General features: G+C 38.4%; 1 protein-coding gene across 1 annotated transcript; it reads right to left on the bottom strand.

Moving 5' to 3' along the window:
* Positions 1-1,777: 1,777 nt before the first annotated feature.
* Positions 1,778-6,031, bottom strand: nccrp1 (P1, F-box associated domain containing). The gene is made up of 6 exons (XM_018692541.2): positions 5,786-6,031; positions 4,089-4,169; positions 3,910-4,006; positions 3,621-3,716; positions 2,311-2,449; positions 1,778-2,228 (listed from the first exon to the last, which is right to left on the bottom strand). The coding sequence occupies exons 1-6, from the start codon at positions 5,925-5,927 to the stop codon at positions 2,082-2,084; spliced, it is 702 nt and encodes a 233-aa protein (XP_018548057.1). The 5' UTR covers positions 5,928-6,031; the 3' UTR covers positions 1,778-2,081.
* Positions 6,032-16,371: the final 10,340 nt, after the last annotated feature.

Genomic DNA, 16,371 nt, shown 5'->3' with positions numbered 1-16,371 from the left:
GTATTTCATGCATGTGCGTCTCGTCCGAATTCTCTCTGAGAGCACTTGAAAGCAGCACAAGCAGGGTAAAGTGCGCAACTGCAACGCTGATTGCTGTAGTATGGGTAACAGTGGACTGGATTGTCTGGTCACTGTGCTACATTTCTATTGCTGTGCAGTAATTACAGACAACTTCTTTTTTACGTTAATATCATAGACTGTATATAAGTTAATAATCTCATTAGGACATTAGGATTCAACATCAGTCAAAGACAAGATACTGTCTTATCTTCAAGTGATGATCAAACCATGACTGGATTAGCTCCCGTTGACCCCTACTGTACAGTCTCATTATTTCTGCAGGCACCCAGAGACCAACCAGTAATCTAAAACTGAAATTAGTTGATCAACTGCAAACTAATTTGCAACAGTTTTGATCAATTGATTAATCATTTATTTGGCTTTTTTTGTTTTGACAAAAACTCACTGGGAACAGATTCTCATTCTTCAGTTTCACAGTTTTCTGATTGTTAACTCAACATCTGATTGTTAACTAAACATCGTAACTGTCAGACATGTTGATAACGAAAATAATAGTTAGACATTTACAGTACCTCCTTGCCATGGGTTTCTGTATGTGAATTATTTGACAAGCAGAAAAGACACTTTACAACAAATGGCCATAATATAAACCAACAGTTATTGTCTTAAAACTAGATTTTGACAGAGGGTCCTTCTACAAGACTGGTACCACGAGATACATGAGTGAGGATTCATCAGAGCTGACACTGTACTGTGGCTTGTGTGGAGGCCTGGAGGATCTTAGTCAGTAACAGATATCCTTTTGCTCCCATCTGCCCACTCAAGTGTTTTCTGTGAAATACTTTGTAAATGTGGTACCACTCTCTGATAAGACACCCTTTATACAGTAAATGATTTGTAAGATCTACTTATAATTGCTTTAATGGTGAATGAATAATTTATTCTAACACATTGAGTGGCCATTTTAAGCCATTAGTAAGACCATATTTTAGGTTGGTGGGTGAAAAATCCAATTGGCTGATGTTTATCCTTACTAATAGTAATAGTATGGTAATCAACAAATGTCTGTTGGTATCTTGCTTTTTATTAAGCCACCAAAACTGAAGATTATAAATGATAATATCAAGTAAATGATTTATTAAACATCAATAAAGTTACTTGAGGAGACATTTAAATACACTGAGTCAAAGCACATAAGAGTATAATGTCAAAGATGAGTTTATAAAGAAGAATTTCACTAAAACCACCTCCTTGTATTGTGCTCTTCCGTCTCTCTCTCCTCTTCTGTCTCTTTCTGCAGGTGTTTCTGCCTCTGGAGCTGTAGAGTCTGATCTGTGATGACAAGTCTCCTGCTGCTCCTACAACTCCACTCAACACCTGCTGCTAGAATTAGAAATTACTTATACTGCTATTAGTTGTATTGCTGTGTTAGCAGTTAATACTTTAATTATCACTACTATCATTACTACTACTGTATTATTGGCATCACCTTACATTTCTTACATGGAACCTGTGTTATGCTATGTTCTTCTCTCACTATTCCTTTGCCACTGTCGCCTAGTGCTGCTCATGGGGGGAGTTGTTGGGTCTCTCTCTATTTTAAAGAGTATGGTCTAGACCCGCTCTATATGAAAAGTGCCTTGAGATGACTTCTGTTGTGATATGGCGCTATATAAATAAAACTGAATTGAATTGAAGTGAATAATGTTATTATTTCACAAAATAAGACACAGCTTAAAAAATGATCAACTCTCAATTGAGGAAATGATATGCTTTATTATACATCAGAGTAAAATTAGGACAAAAAGCCAAATTCCACCCCCCCCCCCCCCTTAAAGCAAAATGCAAAATGATATTAATTATACTTTAATTTCAAGCATCCTTAACAATAGGCATTAAAAACAAAAGAAATAGATAAATGGCTGAACACTTTGTTATGTTCCTTAGTGCATTCAAATAAAACCTGTAAATAAGTGTGAAAGCAAATACATGTTGATCAGGCTGATTAGATTGAGTGTGTTAGCAACTACTTGCGTCCCAGGTTTTCAGAAGGGTTCAGCCTAGGAGCTGGTTTTGACTGGTCTGATGACCACTGAGCTGCCGGTGAACACTGTGGAGTAGAATCCCATCAGGAACTGATTCTTCAGTCGGTGCAGGAAGTGGACGTATCTCACCCCAGGTCCATACTTAGAGAACACATGCGACACCTATAGGCCAACACAGAGACATGCAGTGAAAAATCTGGACAGTAGCAGATGACTGTATTTGTCAGGGGACTCAGTAACTCACCTCTTTCCAGGTGTGTGAGTAAACACTGCAGTCCTCGGTGGGGTTGACGGTGTGCTCGGAGATCACTGTGCTTTTGTCTGCACCCAGCAGCTTTACATGCAGCTGGTAGATGGACGTATGCAACTGACTCTCCTCATACCTGACAAAGAAACAGATGACTTAAAATTTCCATCCATCCATTATCTATACCACTTGTCCCTAAGGGTCGTGGGGGGACTGGAGTCCATCACAGGGCCTGAATTTATCGAGAAGAAATGTTTCAAGAAATCACAATTTCCAGAATCTTGGAGAAGTTGCCTCAGTTCCTCTGTGGATTCAGGCTGTCTCAGTGTCCTCTGTCTCTTCATGTCATCTCAGACTGACTCTGTGATGTTGAGATCAGGGCTCTGTGGGGGTCAGACCATCTAATGCAGGACTCCTTGTTCTTTTCACTGTGGATAGTTCTTTATGATGCTGACTGTGTGTTTGGACTGAGACTAATCAGACACCTCTCTGATGGTACTGATGAAGGATAAGAGTAAAAACATCAAAGTGCCTAAAACTTTTGCACAGTGCTGTGTCTCAGCATTTTTATAAAACACTGTTCTTTGAACAGTTTGAACAGATGGCAGCACATTGAATGCTGCCGATGATTCATACCAGTTATTTTTTAGTGTGACCTGAGAGTCTTTCAAGTCAGGACATCAGCACATCAGCCCAACATGCAGAAATGTGAGATACTGTCTACAGATAAGTAGTCTATAGCATCTATAGGTGTGCCTGTGCAATAAAGCCTTAACAAAAAGTGATTATAAGTGATGTGCATTGTTGTACTGCTATATATATATATATATACACACATATATATAACAACCAGTAAAAGCCAATATTTACTTCTTTGTTTCCACAGAGGACAGTTATATGAAGTTCTGATTGTCTCATTTCAGCTTGTTGGAATTCTATTACACATGAAAAAGTGTTTCTAGTCCCATTAGATTATATACAGCTTTACTGACTATGAACACTTTGCATAAGCTAAAATAGCTAAAGTAGTAAAGGGCAGGTCATTTTTCTACAATCCAAACCATAATGCTATTTTCTGGATATTATACCTACAAACACAAACTTAATGCCGTGACACCAGTCTATGCACACTATCATTTACAGTACAGACGTATATGACACATATAGAAACACACAGACTGAAACTTGCACTGTGTCATCTATATGTGACCCAACCAAGCTGATAAGGCCACTGTGATAAGTAATCACACATGGTCTGTTATAATGGCATAGAGGTGGGAGGAGTGTGGGGGTGTTTATTAACCCACCAGTCTTGGATGACTATTTCAGGCTGAAATTCATCCAGCAGCTCTTCCCATAGTCCCTCTGCCTTCAGGTCCACAACCTGCTCCATGGAGAACCAGCTGAAGACATTAGAGTACAGAGAAGAGTCACATTTATAACACGCTCAGAATTCAGAGTGAACTTTTTAAAAGTTGTACTGGCTTTATATGTGCCAATTATAACCTGTCATTCTGTAGCTGGTAGTATATGCTTACTGGTAATCCCTGTTATAACCAGCTGTATGGTAAATATTTGATCCTCAGTAGCACCCACCTGTACTGAGGCAAATGACAGACCACAACACCCTCTGGGATACCACTCGTATCATAAGGGAGGATTTCTGTGCTTGTGGTCCAGCCAGTGAAGTCACCTGTGAATTGAGGGATTAGCTATACAACTGTTTTCTTTGTTTTTATTTGGGGCTAAACCTGCTGATCACTTGTGTCTCTCACCATCAGGTTGAAAACGTGGAGGTCCATGATCTGGCTCTTCAAGCAGGTCAGGTTCAGGAGGAGGGGTGTCCTTACTCAGTCCTGTGTCAGGAATAAGACATAAGGACGACTTGTAAAGGCGCCACACCTACTGAAGCCACCGTAATCCCACTGTGAATATCTCAAAGCCAAAGAATTCATCTTTCTGACAGGGTCGCTGGGTGTGCCTCTGAGCAAAAAACACACACTTTAAATATTAGTCAGTAGCTCATGCAACTCTCATTGTCAGTTTGAGACAGACAGATCAACAACTGTCAAATAGCATTTTTTTTCTTAAGCAAATGCAGTGATCATTATAGTTGAAAAAATGACAGTGTTCCAGTCCAGTGGCCTTGGTAAGAAACAATACTTAAGCAATAGCAGTTGTAGTTGTCAGTATTTCTTCTATAACAACTGTTTGCTGCAATTTGACTGAACTAGTATTTTCTAAAATAATAAATACATGTACACTACCAGTCAAACATCTGGACACACCTTCTCATTCAGTGTTTTTTCTTCATTTTTATTATTTTCTGAGCTGTCATTAAAGCAAAAGGTGGCTACTTTGAAGAATCTAAAATATAAAACATATTCTGGTATGTTTAACACTTTTTATTTTGTTTACGACATAATTCCGTATATTATGTTTATGTCCTCAGTATTAATCTGCAATGTAGAAAATAATGAAAATAAAGAAAAACTGAATTAGAGGGTGTGTCCAAACTTTTGACTGGTCGTGTATAATTACAGCTTTTGTGAGAAATTTAATAAATAAAGCCTTAACAATCACTTCAGTTTCTGAGAAGCCTTATATCATCATCAGGTCACCTTCATCGTATGTCACTTTTTACTGTAAACATTTTGAATCTCGGAAATATTCTCCATTGGATGTACTGTTCTTATACTGATAATATAACAAGCAGACAGGTGGCTGATGTTCCATCACACTGTGTGTGTCACAGAAGTGTGGTTTACTTTAACAGATAAGGCTGCATTAAGCCAATCATTAGAAATACTGAACATACAAACTAAAACAAGAACAGAGATGACAACAGTAACTTCCTGAGGATCAGGATTTTTCACATCTTGTGCAGTCTTGCTTTAAACTTCATCTATTAGTCGGGGCAGAGGGAGTGTTACTTAGGATGAGTAACACTTATTACTCAAGACAGAACTTGGAAACACCCATATCTAGTTAGGTTATTGTGAAAGAGTAAAATGTACACTAACCTTTCACCTTATCACTTTACTTCTTGTTCTTGTACTTATTTTATTCCATCTATGCTACTAAATTACAGTTCGTATTGTTGCATATTGTATATACCTACGTTACTGTAATCTTTGTGGCATTTAGCTACTTGTTTATTTATTTTATGTTAGCCTTTATTTTATGAGCTTTATTCCTATATATTCCTTATAATAGCTTTATTCCTACTGTCTCTTCACACTGTATTGCTTTTCCACCTCTGTACTGCAACTGGTGCACAGCAATTTCCCTCGGGATAAATAAAGTTTCTTGAATCTTGAACATCTCTGCATTAAACTCCAGATCCAATGTATATCTGTATTACTGAACTCTGAACCCTCCTCTGGATCGGTACTGTAAATTACAGCTCTGTCTGGATCAACATTTAACAAGAAAACAGTTCATGAGTCATGCTACAAAAACAGAGTGCTACCGTGAGGGGAGGGGTTCTTCAGTAAATTTTTCCCGAGCGGCTTCGCTTCATAGATGGACTTCCAGTCCAGGCTGTCGGGCATCGGTGCGCCCTGCAGACCCCACTCATCCTCACACCTTTTCTTCCATTCAGCAGCAGACATGGTGCTTCCAGGTACTGCGTAGTCTCACACTACAACAATCCAGGAACTCCACAGAGTTCTGTGCAGTCTCCGCCACACCCCGGTGTTGCAATGCAGGCGAGGAAGTGCACTCTGCTCCCCGGCCTCTTAAAGTCACAGTAGTTTAATAATGAGAGGCCAGCACTGTAAGTTATCAGTGAGAAGATTTTATATGTTTTATGATACATGTCATAACATGAAATATATAAATAATAACAAAATATTACAAATAATAAATTAAATATGTCGATATGACAAGAAAAGCGCTTTATAAGTGCTGTCACTCACCATTTACCATTATTCTGTTATTCTGTCAGTGTCAGCAGCGCCCCCCTTACGGATAGCGGTATAGATAACGGATGGATGGATGTCCATGATAAAAATAACATGTACAACAACAACAACAACAACAATAATAATAATATATGTTGGTGTCTTTAAATTTAGTGTAACAGTGATAGAAAATTGAAGAGGAATTTGTAAATCACTGATTATGGAATTCCAAAACTGACAAAGGCAGTACAAGTTTATTAGACAAAACTATAATATATCTGAATACATCAACAAATAATATTTTTAGTTAGATAATTCAGATTCTGCAAAATATACCTTGAGAAATAAAGCTGGGGTAGCCTGTCTGCTAGCTCTAATTGTTTTTTTCCTGTGAATTTGCATGAACTGTCCACTATCAAAAGTCCTGCTTTTGATACTGTCGCCTGTCTTAGATTAGTTCAGGTCCTATTTGAATAACAGATTATTTTATTTCCATTTGCAACTGCAAATCTGAGTAAACTAGCATGACATGTGAGGTACCTCAGGGCTCAGTTGTGGGACCTCTCTTATTGAGCCTCTGTATGCTGCCACTTGGCCTAATTATGCAAAAGAAGAAACCCATTTATCACAGCTATACATACAAAACTCAGTTATAGCTCTCTTATCAAGTGACAATATTTCTAAACTCTGTGTCTGTGCATTGACCAAATCAATGACTGGATGTGTCAAAATTTCCTTCAACTAAACAAAGACAAATCTGAGATAACTGTCTTTGGTCCTAAAGAAGGAAGGCTGAAAGTTTTAGCACATCTCAAGTCTCTTTCTTTGAAACCTAAAAAAATCAATCAACCAATCTTGGTGTTATTATAAACTCAGATCAAAATTTTAACTGTCGCATCAAGTCTACCCATTATCACCTTTAAAGATTAGAGAATTAAGAATTACAGGATACATGTATAAACAAGATGAAAAACCTTTCATTACCAGAAGTTAGACTACTGTAATAGTCTTTTCTCAGGCCTTGCCAAAAAGCATTTAGGCAGCTGCAGCTTGTTCAGAATGCTGCTGCTACAGTTCAAAGAAAGGCCAGGAAAGCTCAACATATTACACCAGTTCTCAGGTCTCTGTATTGGTCATAGAATTGATTAAAAAATAGTGTCAGTTGTCTGTAAGTCACTTGATGGTTTAGGGCCAAAATAAATCTCTGACATCAGGGACTAGCCTGCCTTGCCTTGCCTCTCCCAAGCCCTTTGCCCCTTTACAGGAAAGCAGGAATACTATAGAGACACTAATGGTCTGACCTTTGGACTGCTTAGATGCCTGTATATGTTCACCAGGCAGAGTTGATTTTAGGCTTATGGTCCTCTGATGTGGATCAAAATGAAGGACTCATGTCTTCAGGAAAACATTGGACATTTGCAAAGTCAACAAAAATCAACCTTAGTACTGTATGTTTTGTTTATATTGCATTTATATGACAGATTAACTGTGACCAATACCTTCAGTAGATCCTTAAGAGTACTAATAATGACACCACGGCTCTTTAAAACTCTTTTCAAAGCTCTTCTTTTTCCTCTCTTCTGGAAGGGTCAAAGGTCAATGTCAGCTACAGAACTGGTGTTTTTTTACACAAACAAATTAAGCATGGAAGATACTAGTGATTTGGTTGTAGAATATATTCTATAAATCAATGTTTTATTGGAAATTCACAAGTTAATGACAAATATAAAACTACATTAACTTAAAGGATGAGGAAATGTGGCTATATAACAATTTCTCATATGAAATGTGTCTTATTTTTAATCTATAAACCTAAATCAATGCATGTAGAAAGACTGTTGGACTATAATAGCTGATTCTTCAGTTGAACATTTGCTCCAGTGCATCAATCAGAATGAAAGCGACAGGACCCCAGAATTTGTTTATAGCTCATTATTAACTTAGATGAAGGCACAAGCAGAGCACACGAAACTCAGGATTTATTAGAGTATAACTAGGAGGACACACATCTGAATCCACAGGGCTTGTGTGTGCCAAGAGAAGAAAACTCCCACAAACTTAGCAGCTATGATGTCATATAATGTCATTGCAGTCTATCATTTTTCTATGCCTTTTTTCTTTTACAGCAGTACTTAAAACATAATGACTTCATGTGAAATGCTTATATTTGTTTTTATATTTCAGTGTTCTCTTCTTTTGATACATATGTTTAGTATGTCCATATGTTTAATACATTCTATGAATCCTTTGTCTATGAAGCCGTTACTTTATTATATACTGTATTTGTGGAAAATCTTTTCAGTGAGTATTTTCTATTGAGAATTGGAAAGATGATGGACAGTACAGTCTCTATCAGCTGTATCATTTTACTGGTCTAACTGACTGGAGATTACTTTACTAACCTAACTGACTGAAAAGCTCCTGTCTTATGGACATACATATTTTAGACAAACAATTTTTCACAACTCTTGCATTTCATTCCAACTATTAGTGAGACAATTCAAAAAGGAGTTTCAGAAATGTTCATGAGGAAATGTGTGCCTGATTTGCTCTCTTTTTCTGAAGGCTATTTTACTGGCCTAAGTGAGTATGAAAAGTTTATGTCTTACAGATGCATTTGTTTTAGTCATATTTTTTCAGTATAGATATCTTATTGGTGACACCTGCTTATGAATTTGATCTGCATTGAGTTGACAGTCATGTTGGAAATGGGATGTCTGTATAAGTGACAGAGCAACAGTGAAGAGCAATGTCAACATACACAGCAAATACTTTACAAATGTCTCCACCTTGTGGATTAATGGTGCACACAGTAGTCAACTCAGCTTCATACAGCAAACATATAGGCAGATTTAAAGTCTGAAGGCCTGAATGACAGAACAAATGCAGTACATTTTCTAGAGCTGGGGACTTCTGCATTTTCAGCATAAAAGCTTTTGTTGCAGCAGTGACAGAGGCAAATGCTAGAATAATCTTCTGGACATTAACAGTTCTTAAGGCATTCCATTCAGTTGTACATCATCCTACAGAGACTTATACTTCTGAGCTGTCCAAATACATCTTTGGTGGATTAATTATAAGGGTATTTCAGCAGTTTTGTATTGCACTTCCAAACCAGTTATTAAATGTCATTGTAAATGCTAAATGGTGGAACCTAAAGGGAAAGTGTGCAACACAATCTCTAAAAGTTCAGAGACTTAGACTTAGACTAGACTTTATTGATCCCTTTGGGATGATTCCATCAGGGAAATTAAGTTTCCAGCAGCTTATACAGACAGAATAGAAGGATAAAAAATAAAACAATAAACAGTAGACTCTTAATAGGATTTTTTTTAAATAGCACCGTAAACTCTTATGCACAGTAAACTCTTAGCTAAATATACAAAATATAAATAGAATAAAATAAGAATGAAATAAGTTAAATAAATATGGAGAACTGTATATGGCACATTAAGTGACTACCACTCCTTTCCCTCTGTCCTCTGTACCCTATCTCCTCCTCCCCCAAGTGAGGAGTTGTAGAGCATGATGGCATGTTGGACAAAGGAGTTCTTAAGTCTGTTGGTCCTAAGCCTTAAGTTTTGGGGTTTCAGCACTGCAACAACGCTGAAAAATGATGACTTAGACTAAGACGTAGAAAAACTTTAGTCACTTTAGCAGAAAAAGGACATCAAATAAACTGATATATGTAAGGGGATCTACCTCTCCAACCAGAGGGAAGTTGTTAGAACTCTGCTGGAAGTGGATGGGATGTTATTTGTGTTTTGAGTCATAGTAAGACAAGCAAACAAAAACAAAGTTCTGGAAAAGAGATATTTCTGTACATATGAAATGTATCTGCAGCAGATGGTGACAGGTACATTTCCACAGAAGTAAAACACACCTAAGCTGACGTTTCACCTTCTAATACTTTTTTAGTTAAATTATATTGATGAGATTTATCAGCATGAAAGTTCAGAAACAATAATACCAAAGCAATACATAGAGTTAACTTCATGTAGATTGTAGATTGTAGACACCTTCCATCAGTGTGCGTTTGTCTTACACAGTGTATATTTATGGTTTCCTGAGTATGTGCATGTACCGTATATGTAGGGGGTCATATTACTTTGTCTCTCTTCTCACTGTAAAAACAAAACATGGACTGTTACTGCACTGAAACAAGTAAGAAATAAAGATGGCTGCAGACTACATTAAGAGTTGGCAGGGTTGACTCTTACTGTCTGCTGATCAGTCATGGACCTTGACCATTACCACATACTCACAACATCCTTGGTTTGAATCACTGTTGGACCCTCTCTCATTTCCCAATCTCTCTACTATCAAAAAAACTGCTGAGACATATTAGACATACTGGACCTGACTGAGACAAAATGCAGTTTTATTTGGCCAGATTGAGGTTATTCATAATATAATATAATGTTTTTATGTTGCACATTTGGAGGACTATAAATTATATAAGCCTATGTGAACACTTGTCTACTGTCTAAAATGCTGTATATTCTTTAAACACTAGGAAAGCAGGTGGATGTTGAGCATCAGTTGAAAGCAGCAGATAGAACTTATGTTTTCCTCTGTCATGGAGGTTAATTTATAGCTCAGCTGCCGATGACATAAGAGAGATCCAGGGCCAGCAGGGTTTATAGCTGGCAGAGAGCCAGGGAGGCAACAGCGGTAAGCAGACACTGTGTCTGAGGAAAGAGCTGTTGCAGGGCAACACTGTGCTGTGGTAAAATAGTCCCAAAATGCATATATACTCTTGAACACAAAGCAGTGGCGGGTGTAATGTATTTAAATGCAAAGTGTTTGTTCTCTGACTAAGGCCATAAGCTTTGCTGGAAAAGCAGGGCAGCATACTGTAACATTATGTAACAGACACTATAGTACAGTAATATGATCACAGCTGCCACTTGTTAACCATGTGGTGCTATATAGACAGGTGATGCATGGCAACTGATCATAATGTGTGTTGAAAAAAACATAGAAGCTCTCCATTTCAGACAAAGAGACACGTAGGCTGGGATAACATCTCCACCTTGTGACGTTCATACACAATCATATGACACCTGTCATCTACCCTTGTGCCCCAGTGCACTGTGGCTTTACTGACCAGTGTGTGTGGGAGGTGAACTCTGGCTGCCTGATAATTCATGAGTTAATCCAGTCAGGTAATGAAGCAGTTGAACAAACAGATCTACTCTCAGAGGAGGGATGATACAGACATTAGCTCTGCTCTTAGTGGATGAAGAAGAATCCTCTCTAATAATAATAGCAGTCTCCTGTTTTAAGCAGGGTTAAAGCAGAAGGCCAATGATTTAACACATATTTAATCTGACAGAGGAAGGTTGGTGCAACACAACCTTAAAGGTCAGCACTGTCAAGACAGCTTGCTATTCGTGAATGGCACAGACTCATGGGTCAAAGTTCACCAAAAGAAGTTGTATTATTAGAACTGTAGAATTCAGTGTTTTTGAAGCATGACTCATACAGGACACTGAAGACCAGGATATCTTGCTTTGATTTTGATTAGCCCTTTTGAAATCTTTTTAAATCACACAACTTTATTTAAGTATAAAACTACATTGCTGGAGTATAGTTTTAAGAGGTCACTTTCAAGAGTTCATGCAGACAATGAATCAAATAATAAATGTGAAAGACACCATGTGTAGCACAAACCTATAAATATGAAACTTGTACACTATATGTATATATATTTTCCCCATGGTCGTGGCACTGAGCCAGGCGTGGATACATGTTACATTGCACAGTTCAGCATGTCATTTGCAGTCACATCACATGTCCAGTGATCCGCGGTCACATACTGTACTCAGAGCCTCTGGAATTCCAGCCCTTTATTCATTCAGATGCACTGATACATATTTGTCACACCTAAATAAACATTTTCTAACTAGAGCACATTGTGTTTATGTATTTCGCTCCAGTTAATCCCTCTGAGAGGGTCATACCTATTTGTTTAGCCACAGCACCTGAATGACTCACTTGTTAATACTGTGGTGAAGAGACAAGGTGGCCACATCCCTAATCTCACTTAGCCTACTGTTTCCTTTACAGCAAAGCGTTTTGGTGTTTTTAGTCTGATGCAAAGTTTCAAAATGTGTATTCAAAGTTCACATTGTGATAATTAGTGATCATGCTGCTGAAGAAACTTTGTAATTTGTTTAGCTTCCCTTGCAGCAAATAAGCACAACAGAATTAATTTCTGTAATAATTATGCAAGGTTACATAAATGGGATCTCCTTTTGTGGTGGGTTTAGCCAAAGCTTGGAGATATCTGGTCAAGTCTGAGATGGATGGAGAACTGACTCAATGAAATTGAATCAGGGTCCTGGGTGGGTGGGGGCTCCTGTTTGACAGGGTGCAGATGGACCAGCAAGCCTGGTATAATTATAACCTTCCCCTGACCATACTATGTACACGTGACCCTAGTGGTTTAAGTTTCAATGGAGAAAGACCAACCACCAACAAGTACACCGTCTCAGGCCTGCAAAAGATCCTGCATAGTATCCAATTTATGGAATTTACCATCTGTGTAATAATCATACAAACGTTCTCTTTGGAGCAGTTATGCAGGGATTTATATATTCTTTTATTTGCACACACACTGATACATTGAAAACATATTTTTAGGATTTTCCCTTAAAATGTATGTTGTGTGTGTATGATCTGCAACTGCCAGCATGTTCTCTACAGACAGGTGTTGAATTTTATGTGGGAGAGAAGCTTTAAATATAGTCTGCCACAAAGGTGTTATTTATAGAGGCTTGCAACGTCACAGTGTTCGGTTGCCAAGTACATGATGTTACTTTTCCATGTTTCATTGAAACAGTTCCATGACTGAACTGCTGATAAGTCTCATTACTCGTGGCAGAGGTATTGAAATTGCTCCACCATTCCTGACCAATGTGACATAATTTAATTTAACCTAATACTCAAGAGTGTACCACTGGACACAGCTGCAGCTTGACACCACACTATTCTGACACAGGTCAGTGCAGTTGGCATGGATTCCTTTCCAAGGGTCAAGCTGTTTATGTTTCAAAAAAAAAGTGTCCCGCAAGGCCTTGAACTAATTCTAACTTCCTCTGACAAACTCAGAGGGGTAAGAGGACAGAAACAGTTCAAATTCAGCACTCTAAGGTTTCAGAAAAATCTGGATTGCGTACTGACACTGTGCATACTGAAAACAAATCATTCTACTGTCCGCAAAATATTTTAACATGTACAACTATCTTAAAACTTTCACGCCTTCCATTTTATCAGAAAAATACAATTGACCTGTCCTCATTCAAAATATGTCCAAGCTGTGATGGGTGAATATTTCTGTGGCCCTATGGGAGTTTAAGCATCTTGCAAAGCGTGAGGAACAGATGCATCATATCACTGCCCTGTTGCATAACTGTTCTATACTGGCATTATCTAATTGCTCTGGGTGAAATGTCAGCAGGTAGCCACAGTGTCTGATGTCTCATTTGTGGGTGATACTATGTCTTTCTGGAGAATAAAGGTTAGTGAATATTACTTACATATATACCAGAAATGTTACTAAAATATTGAATCTATTCCCATGCAAAATCCAGGTATTTACAGTATACTTCAGTAATATACTTGTAGTACTTGATATAAAATGAGTGTTGTATGCTGCATGAAGAAAAAGGAAAGATTGATACATGGAGTGATAGTAGAAACCTGCACACAGACTAATTTGGTAACAGGCGGCAGACAGCTGTGTAACAGGATACAGGGTTTCAATCCAGGGCAAGGGCACTGTGACCAGCCGACACTTCTCTCGCCTATATCTCAGGACTTTGGTAGCACATAAAGCAGAAGAAGAGGAAAGAGTTTAACAGAATACAACATGAGTACAGTTACAGAACATACATGCATAGACATAGAATGTCTGAGGTGTAGTGAAGTATGCGGCAGGGTTGGGTGCTATATCTGTTGGGGAGGGGGGAGCGTTCTATGTGCTGGCTGTAAAGGCAGCGGGTGGTAATGATACAGAGGATGGGAAAGAGCAGGTGGGAACCAGTCAGCTGCCAGAGTTGGCTGGGACATCCCACAGACAGAGTTGCTTGTTGGGATGCCCCCTTTCTTGGAACAGTGCCTGTGATAATGTTCCTGTGGATCACCTTTAGTATTTCAGCTCAACAAATTCATGCATTATGACAATACCAAAAATAAAGCTCAGCTTAAGTGGAAACCATCAGCCTAAGCAAAAACAAAAGCCCTGACAATACTGCAACTTGCATTAATACAATACAGTTTTCTTTCAATTCTTCCAGGCAAAACTTTATTAAAACAATGTATAAAGAAGCTGCAGAGCATTGGTAAAATAGTGCAAGACATTTGAGAGTGTACCGTGTTAAAGAAGGGAGCTAATGGAGCTCATGTCAAAGATGGCATCATCTTTCATCTTCAACATTCCATCTGACAGTCAGTATTCCCATCAAAGATTCAATGTCCGATAATTGGCATATCAATTAGAGCTGGACTGTGACATGGCTGGTTTGAGGTAGTTTCCTCTGCAGGTCAGTGGAGGTCAACATAGCGGGGGTAAACACAAAAACAACTTATAGCTATACTACAAATGTCCTGTAAAAAAGATATATTTCTGATGTTTTTGATATTCAGTACTGTGTCAGATATATGTGGATTCATCTCTATGGCAATTTTTGACAGCAGACCGAACAACAATATGTCAGGAAGTGATTAAGTATAACTATAAGAAGTCTGGTTATGCAGCCTCTTACAATTACAAAATTCCTCTTCAAGAATATAGTGGCCTCTATATTTCTTGTATTGGAAATACATAAGTGAAAGGATAATGTGGAGGCAAACTTTTCATGAGGGAATTGTGCTTTTGTACTGTTTGGGTGGGTTAGATAAAAGAAATTAGGCTAGTTCCAAGTTCTTTTCTAATTTACATTACAGATATTATATTTCAAATTAAAAACTGGAAGGAACATCATGCTATTCCATTTGATTTTGCCAGAATTTAGCAAGTCTGAAGCCATGCTGGTGGCTTAGTGATACTGTAAGGCACAATGGTGCTTTGAGCTAGATGCTAACATTAGCATCCTAACATACACACAGCTTCAAAGATAACATGCCAATGCTAATTACATACAATATTTACAATACTCGTCATCTCACTTTAGAGTGTTGGTATGCTAACATTTGCTAATTAGGACTAAAAACAAAGTACAACAAAGGCTGACGAGAGTGTTAGTTTTACATGTGTTTGGTCACAAACCAAATTTTGACCAGAAGATAGGCCATGATTGAACATTAAGGGATCACAAATGTGATTACACATCATCCAGAAGGGAACATTAATGTGTGTAGAAAATATTATGGCAATCCATCCAATTGTTCAGACATTTCATTTAAAATCACAAATAATCACGAAGTTCGCCAAAGTCAGTTGGGTTCATCCTCTAAAACCATCACTGTCTGTGCAAAATTTCATGGCAAGCCATACAGTTGTTACTGAGAAGTGGTGGACTGACCAATAGACCAACACTGCCATCCCTAGAGCAACAATATACCCTGACAAGCTGCTGCTGTTATACCACACCCATAGTCCATAGTACTAAACTGCCCTACCTTTAGAGGGCCACTACTCATTATTAAAGAGGTATCCACCAAATTTTAACCATTGTGTATTATGATACTCAGCATTCCCCTGATCCAGAAAGCAGTCAGAGAAACATCAGACTACCATGTGATGAATAGAATGCTTCTCATTGAGTAAAAAGAATACTAATCCTTTCCAACCTTCACACCTGACACAAAGACTCCTGATCTCTGTTGCATGTTTGGCAAAAGTGAAGCTCAGCTTTTTTGAGTTGCTTCAACTCCCCCTAACACACCCCTCACTCACCTTTGTGACCCCCTCTCAGATACTCCCACCATCCAACTGGTGCTATGTATGGGCCAAGGGTGGGTGAGGGGTGGTGAGGGTACAGCTGCAGTACCCGTCTTGGATGACTGAGATGTAAATGTGTCCCTTTCATAAACTGTTCAGAGTATCAGTACAGACACTGTGGCCAATGAGGGTGCAGCAGGCACTAAAATGGCCAAGCCAATGGCTGAGTGTTGCCCGCTATATAAGCAGGGAGCAGAGACCTCC

This window comes from Lates calcarifer, linkage group LG20 (genome assembly GCF_001640805.2).
Source record: "Lates calcarifer isolate ASB-BC8 linkage group LG20, TLL_Latcal_v3, whole genome shotgun sequence".
In the NCBI taxonomy this organism is placed as follows: domain Eukaryota; kingdom Metazoa; phylum Chordata; class Actinopteri; family Centropomidae; genus Lates; species Lates calcarifer.
The sequence above is the reverse complement of the archived record's forward strand: the minus strand, read 5'-3'. Positions and strand labels throughout refer to the sequence as shown.

Excerpts from the sequence above, each read along its gene's own strand:
- nccrp1 (XM_018692541.2), bottom strand. The coding sequence starts at position 5,927 with ATGTCTGCTGCTGAATGGAAGAAAAGGTGTGAGGATGAGTGGGGTCTG. Across the intron at positions 4,007-4,088 it reads TCCACGTTTTCAACCTGATG|GTGACTTCACTGGCTGGACC; the intron begins GTGAGAGACACA and ends CTCAATTCACAG. Across the intron at positions 3,717-3,909 it reads TGTCATTTGCCTCAGTACAG|CTGGTTCTCCATGGAGCAGG; the intron begins GTGGGTGCTACT and ends TAATGTCTTCAG.